This window comes from Ranitomeya variabilis, chromosome 1 (genome assembly GCF_051348905.1).
Source record: "Ranitomeya variabilis isolate aRanVar5 chromosome 1, aRanVar5.hap1, whole genome shotgun sequence".
NCBI classification, from domain to species: Eukaryota; Metazoa; Chordata; class Amphibia; order Anura; family Dendrobatidae; genus Ranitomeya; species Ranitomeya variabilis.
This window is the reverse complement of record NC_135232.1, coordinates 982,130,183-982,137,538: the sequence shown is the minus strand read 5'-3', so window position 1 is coordinate 982,137,538 and position 7,356 is coordinate 982,130,183. Positions and strand designations below refer to the sequence as shown.

The 7,356-nt window shown below is 46.2% G+C and overlaps 1 protein-coding gene across 1 annotated transcript in view; it reads left to right on the top strand.

Moving 5' to 3' along the window:
• C1H4orf46 (chromosome 1 C4orf46 homolog) overlaps window positions 1-7,053 on the top strand; it is a 7,809-nt gene extending 756 nt beyond the window's left edge. The window contains exon 2 of the mRNA XM_077279411.1: window positions 6,667-7,053. Coding sequence (XP_077135526.1) covers window positions 6,667-6,822 — 156 coding nt within the window. The 3' untranslated portion in view covers window positions 6,823-7,053. The remainder of the gene's footprint in view (window positions 1-6,666) is intronic.
• Window positions 7,054-7,356: the final 303 nt, after the last annotated feature.

Here is a 7,356-nt window from a genome sequence, read left to right as displayed (position 1 = left end):
CATAATACACCCCTGATAAGCCCCACTACCCCCAATACACCCCTGATAAGCCCCACTACCCCCAATACACCCCTGATAAGCCCCACTACCCCCAATACACCCCTGATAAGCCCCACTACCCCCAATACACCCCTGATAAGCCCCACTACCCCTAATACACCCCTGATAAGCCCCACTACCCCAATACACCACTGATAAGCCCCACTACCCCTAATACACCCCTGATAAGCCCCAATACACCACTGATAAGCCCCACTACCCCAATACACCACTGATAAGCCCCACTACCCAATACACCACTGATAAGCCCCACTACCCCAATACACCACTGATAAGCCCCGCTACCCCTAATACACCCCTGATAAGCCCCACTACCCCAATACACCACTGATAAGCCCCGCTACCCCTAATACACCTCTGATAAGCCCCAATACACCACTGATAAGCCCCGCTACCCCTAATACACCCCTGATAAGCCCCACTACCCCAATACACCCCTGATAAGCCCCACTACCCCAATACACCCCTGATGAGCCCCACTACCCCAATACACCCCTGATGAGCCCCACTACCCCAATACACCCCTGATGAGCCCCACTACCCCAATACACCCCTGATAAGCCCCACTACCCCAATACACCCCTGATAAGCCCCACTACCCCAATACACCCCTGATAAGCCCCACTACCCCAATACACCCCTGATAAGCCCCACTACCCCAATACACCCCTGATAAGCCCCACTACCCCAATACACCACTGATAAGCCCCACTACCCCTAATACACCCCTGATAAGCCCCAATACACCCCTGATAAGCCCCGCTACCCCTAATACACCCCTGATAAGCCCCACTACCCCAATACACCCCTGATAAGCCCCACTACCCCAATACACCCCTGATGAGCCCCGCTACCCCTAATACACCCCTGATGAGCCCCACTACCCCAATACACCACTGATAAGCCCCGCTACCCCTAATACACCCCTGATAAGCCCCGCTACCCCTAATACACTACTGATAAGCCCCGCTACCCCTAATACACCCCTGATAAGCCCCACTACCCCAATACACCACTGATAAGCCCCGCTACCCCTAATACACCCCTGATAAACCCCCCTACCCCAATACACCACTGATAAGCCCCGCTACCCCTAATACACCCCTGAAAAACCCCACTACCCCTAATACACTACCACTAATGTACACTCCACTACCCCTGATATACTCCTAATATACACACCACTACCCCTAATACACCCCTGATAAGCCCCACTACCCCTAATATATCCCTAATACACTACCACTAATATACTGTATACACCCCACTACCCCTAATATACACACCACTATCTCAATACACCCCAATACACTGCCACTAATATACACTCCACTGCCCCAATATACATCCCACTGCCCCTAATATACGCGCCACTACCCCTAATATACACCTCACTACCCCTAATATACACCTCACTACCCCTAATATACACCTCACTACCCCTAATATACACTTCACTACCTCTAATACACTACCACTAATATACACCCCACTACCCCTAATATACACCCTACTGCCCCTAATATACACCCTACTACCCCTAATATACCCCTAATACACTACCACTAATATACTCCTAATATACACCCTACTGCCCCAATATACACCCCACTTCACCTAATATGCACCCCACTACCCCTAATATACCCCTAATACACTATCACTAATATACACCCCACTGCCCCTAATATACTCCTAATATGCACATCACTGCCCTAATATACCCCTAATACACTTCCACCTAATATGCGCCCCACTGCTCCTAATACACAGGGCTGCACAGAAGGATTTGGTCAGGATTTTATGCAGGTAAAATCCTGACCAAATCTGCACCTGAGGTCACTGGCAGGTCACCTGCGTTGTCCTTGAGTTTTTTCTGCAATGTAAAGGACATGCTGGGTTCTGAAAAGACGCGCCGCATGTCCGTTTTCTCGGGTGTGTCGCATGCGTCTTTTACTGCATAGTGGAGACGGCATTTCATGAAATCCCCTCCACTATGCTGTAACATCTGGACGCTGCGTGTTTGACGCTGCAGCTCTGCGCAGCGTCAAACACGCAGCGTTTCCTGAATGTGGACACATACCCTAAGGGCTTGTGCACACGTTGCAGATTTGGTGCGTTTTTGCCATGCAGATTTACTAGCAAAACCTGAATCAATCCTGATGCCGGCAAAGTGCATGAGAATCCTGATGGCCTGTACACGTTGAGTGTTTGTGACTTGCAGATTTGGTGCAGAAGATAATCTCTGTCACTTCTCTGTGCGTTTTTCACCGTTGACCTCACACCTATCAGTCAGAAACCGCAGGGCAAAAACGGGCATTTTTCCGGCCCAGAGATGCAGAAATTCCTGCTGCATGTAGTGAACGTGTGCACGTAGCCTTAGAACGTTTTCAGAAATAAGTTAGTAGTAAAGGTGAGATCTTTAGGTGTCCACGTTCAGGATGGCCGGCGGTTTGGACAGAGCGGCAAACTCGCTCCGCCCAAAGCTCCGACCCTTCTGTAGATGCAATGATTCCGGATGTGTTCATTGCACACATCCAGAATCATCGCACCCCACACATAGGGCCCTGTGATATACCTTGGTGGTGGCGCAGCGTCGCCGCAAGGTATAGGGACATGCTGCGATCTAAAAAGACGCGCAGCATGTCCGGAATCGCAGGGCCGCCGGGTGCGTGTTACCACGCATAGCGGAGACAGGATTTCATAAAATCCCCTCCACTATGCTGTAACATCTGGACGCTGCGTGTTTGACGCTGCGGCTCTGCGCAGCGTTTCCTGAACGTGGAAATATACCCTTATAGGCCGGGTCCCCACAAGGTGCAGCTCATCCCGTAGCAGTGGAGCATAGAGGATATGTATTGGACGCATGTACAGGACTGTGCAAAAGTTATGGGCAGGTGTGGAATAATGGCACACAGTAAGAAACTAGAAGTGTTAATTTATATCTACAAACTGCAAAGTGAGTGAACAAAAGAGAAATATAAATCCCCTCAGTAATGGTAGGTCCACCCTCTTCCTTCCAAACAGCAGCATGTTTTCTTACCTTTACTGCTTTAATCCATTGATGCATTTGCCAGAAATCCTTCTGTATTCAGATATACAGGTCCTTCTCAAAAAATTAGCATATAGTGTTAAATTTCATTATTTACCATAATGTAATGATTACAATTAAACTTTCATATATTATAGATTCATTATCCACCAACTGAAATTTGTCAGGTCTTTTATTGTTTTAATACTGATGATTTTGGCATACAACTCCTGATAACCCAAAAAACCTGTCTCAATAAATTAGCATATTTCACCCGACCAATCAAATAAAAGTGTTTTTTAATACCAAACAAAAAAACATCAAATAATAATGTTCAGTTATGCACTCAATACTTGGTCGGGAATCCTTTGGCAGAAATGACTGCTTCAATGCGGCGTGGCATGGAGGCAATCAGCCTGTGACACTGCTGAGATGTTATGGAGGCCCAGGATGCTTCAATAGCGGCCTTAAGCTCATCCAGAGTGTTGGGTCTTGCGTCTCTCAACTTTCTCTTCACAATATCCCACAGATTCTCTATGGGGTTCAGGTCAGGAGAGTTGGCAGGCCAATTGAGCACAGTAATACCATGGTCAGTAAACCATTTGCCAGTGGTTTTGGCACTGTGAGCAGGTGCCAGGTCGTGCTGAAAAATGAAATCTTCATCTCCATAAAGCATTTCAGCCGATGGAAGCATGAAGTGCTCCAAAATCTCCTGATAGCTAGCTGCATTGACCCTGCCCTTGATGAAACACAGTGGACCAACACCAGCAGCTGACATGGCACCCCACACCATCACTGACTGTGGGTACTTGACACTGGACTTCAGGCATTTTGGCATTTCCTTCTCCCCAGTCTTCCTCCAGACTCTGGCACCTTGATTTCCGAATGACATGCAAAATTTGCTTTCATCAGAAAAAAGTACTTGGGACCACTTAGCAACAGTCCAGTGCTGCTTCTCTGTAGCCCAGGTCAGGCGCTTCTGCCGCTGTTTATGGTTCAAAAGTGGCTTTACCTGGGGAATGCGGCACCTGTAGCCCATTTCCTGCACACGCCTGTGCACGGTGGCTCTGGATGTTTCCACACCAGACTCAGTCCACTGCTTCCTCAGGTTCCCCAAGGTCTGGAATCGGTCCTTCTCCACAATCTTCCTCAGGGTCCGGTCACCTCTTCTCGTTGTACAGCGTTTTCTGCCACATTGTTTCCTTCCAACAGACTTACCATTGAGGTGCCTTGATACAGCACTCTGGGAACAGCCTATTTGTTGAGAAATTTCTTTCTGGGTCTTACCCTCTTGCTTGAGGGTGTCAATGATGGCCTTCTTGACATCTGTCAGGTCGCTAGTCTTACCCATGATGGGGGTTTTGAGTAATGAACCAGGCAGGGAGTTTTTAAAAGCCTCAGGTATCTTTTGCATGTGTTTAGAGTTAATTAGTTGATTCAGAAGATTAGGGTAATAGGTCATTTAGAGAACCTTTTCTTGATATGCTAATTTATTGAGACAGGTTTTTTGGGTTATCAGGAGTTGTATGCCAAAATCATCAGTATTAAAACAATAAAAGACCTGACAAATTTCAGTTGGTGGATAATGAATCTATAATATATGAAAGTTTAATTGTAATCATTACATTATGGTAAATAATGAAATTTAACACTATATGCTAATTTTTTGAGAAGGACCTGTAGTACTAAAGTTTCTCCGTGCACCAAAATGTGGTAATGCTGTAGATAAGCCCCCGATGTATCCTGAAAGATGAGAAAAAGAGCTTAGATTATACTCACCAGGGTGGGCTGTCCGATCCGATGGGCATCGCGGTCTGATCCGATGGGCATCGCGGTCTGGTCCGGAGCCTCCCATCTTCTTACGATGACGTCCTCTTCTTGTAGTGACGCTGCGATGCAGGCGTAATTCTCTACCCTGTTGAGGGCCTCTCGGACCTTTCCCGGCGCCTGCGCACTGCAGTACTTTGCTCTGCCCTTAACAGGGCAGACAAAGTACGCCGGAGCCGCAGCGTGAAGACAAGAAGTGGACGTCATCGTAAGAAGATGGGAGGCCCCGGACCGCGACGCCCATCGTACCCGACCGCAGCGGGACCGCCCCTGGGTGAGTATAATCTAACCCCTTTTTCTCATCTTTCAGGATACATCGGGGGCTTATCTACAGAATGCTGTAGATAAGCCACTGATGCTGGTGGGCTTAGCTCACCTTCGATTTTGGTGGTGACAGGTTCCCTTAGGCTATGTGCACACGTCAGGATTTTGTCAGGATTTTTCCACAGGTTTTGTAGCCAAAACCAGGAGTGGGTGATAAATGCAGAAGTGGTGCATATGTTTCTATTATACTTTTCCTCTAATTGTTCCACTCCTGGTTTTGGCTACAAAACCTGAGGAAAAATCCTGACAAAATCCTGACGTGTGCACATAGCCTCAAGCTGCCTTTAGAGGGGAATTGCAATCTCGTACATTTATGGCATTTGCACAGCATGTGCCATATACAGTGGCTTGCAAAAGAATTCACCCCCTTGGCATTTTTTGTTTTGCTACCTCACAACCTGGAATTTGTTTTTTTTTTGTTTGTTTTTCTTTAAGGGTCTACATCAGTACATGTAAAGAACATGCCTACAACTGTAAACATTTTGGTTTGTTTTTTTTTTATTTGTGAAGCAAACATCAAATAGGAGAAAATAACTGAAAACTTAAGTGTGCATAGCTATTCACCTCCCTAAAGTCAGTACTTTGTAGAGCCTCCTTTTGCAGCAATTACAGCTGCAAGTCATTTTGGATAAGTCTCTGAGCCCCTTTCCACATGTTAGCACTGGGAGGTTGGCCCATTCCCAAAAAAGCTCCTTCAAATTAGATGGTTTCCTCTGGTGAACAGCAATGTTCAAGTCTGAGTCTGACCACAGGTTCTAAATTGGATTAAGGTCTGGGCTTTGACTAGGCCACTCCAAAACATTTACACATTTCCCCTTAAGCCACGCGAGTGTTGCTTTAGCAGTAGCTTTGGGTCATTGTCTTGTTGGAAGGTGAACCTCCGTCCCAGTCACTGACACTTTCTAGCTAGTGTGAACAGGTGCATACTAGGAGCAGCCACCTCCATATACAAAAGAAGTTATGTGATCTCATAAGTTTCATTTATCACTATATTTTTTCACTGCACCATCGAAGACTATTTAGTGCTTATACACAAATCAGATAACAAAAAATATAGATTGTAAAACAGGTTGTAATGTAACAAAATAGGAAAAAAAGCCAAGGGGGTGAATACTTTCACAAGCCACTGTACATATAGTAGATATGAGAGCTGCATCTGCCTTAAGAATGGACCTGCATTGTCGGTGGAGGGTGGTCAGAATACTAGTTCATTTATAGGGGGATTCTGACCACCTCTTTAAAAGCAGCATTCAGCAGCGCCCCGTTGTTGACATAAATGCTGGTGCCTTTGGTGGGACCTGACTGTACGGTTATTGGATACAACATGCTTTGTTTTTACTGATGATTTTCTATTGACGGCCATTGTTCGATGTCTGTTAAATGGATGCTAGTGAGTTGAAATGACGTCTTGCTTTCCTTTGCAGGCTGCCTTCTCACTGACAAAGCTTCTTGAAGCAACATCTGCTGTCTCTTCTCAAGTTGAAGGTCTAGCTGCCGATTGTAAAGAGAATGCCCGCTTTCTGAAGGCTTGGAGAGACCTACTGAAGGAGGGATATCAGGCATTGCAGCCCAATCCATAACCTGCTGACCTTGAGATGGCTTCGGAGTTGCTTTAGTATATGCAGTTCAGCTCCACAAATGATATGGATATGGTTTCCGTCTGATTAGGCCTATATGGAAGTATTTTATCACCTTTTCGATGAGCGTTCTGTTCTTCCTGAGCACAGTGCACTTTTTATTGTAAAGTGGTGTTCATGCTGGCTCTTCTGTTTTTTATGTTACACCGTCAGTAAAGAGTTGTATGACTATGATGCTTGTTGGCCAATTGTTCTTTTATGTAAAACAGTATTCACTACAGGCTCTTATAATAAATCAGCATTTTCCCATTTTGATCTTTCTTTAACATTAACCCCTGTCCAATGTTGAAAGCGCCTACAGTAGCGCCCGAGGACCAGACACAGAGCAACAGGTGGTGGCGTATGATGAACCAGTTTTTTTTTTTCCTTTGTTACATCAGGCGCATAGTTGGCCGTGTGCATGTCCATTACTTACCTGGGAAAGAGATGGCACTAGGATGCACCAAGGAAACAGGCAAGTCTGAGGAAGCAGTGTGG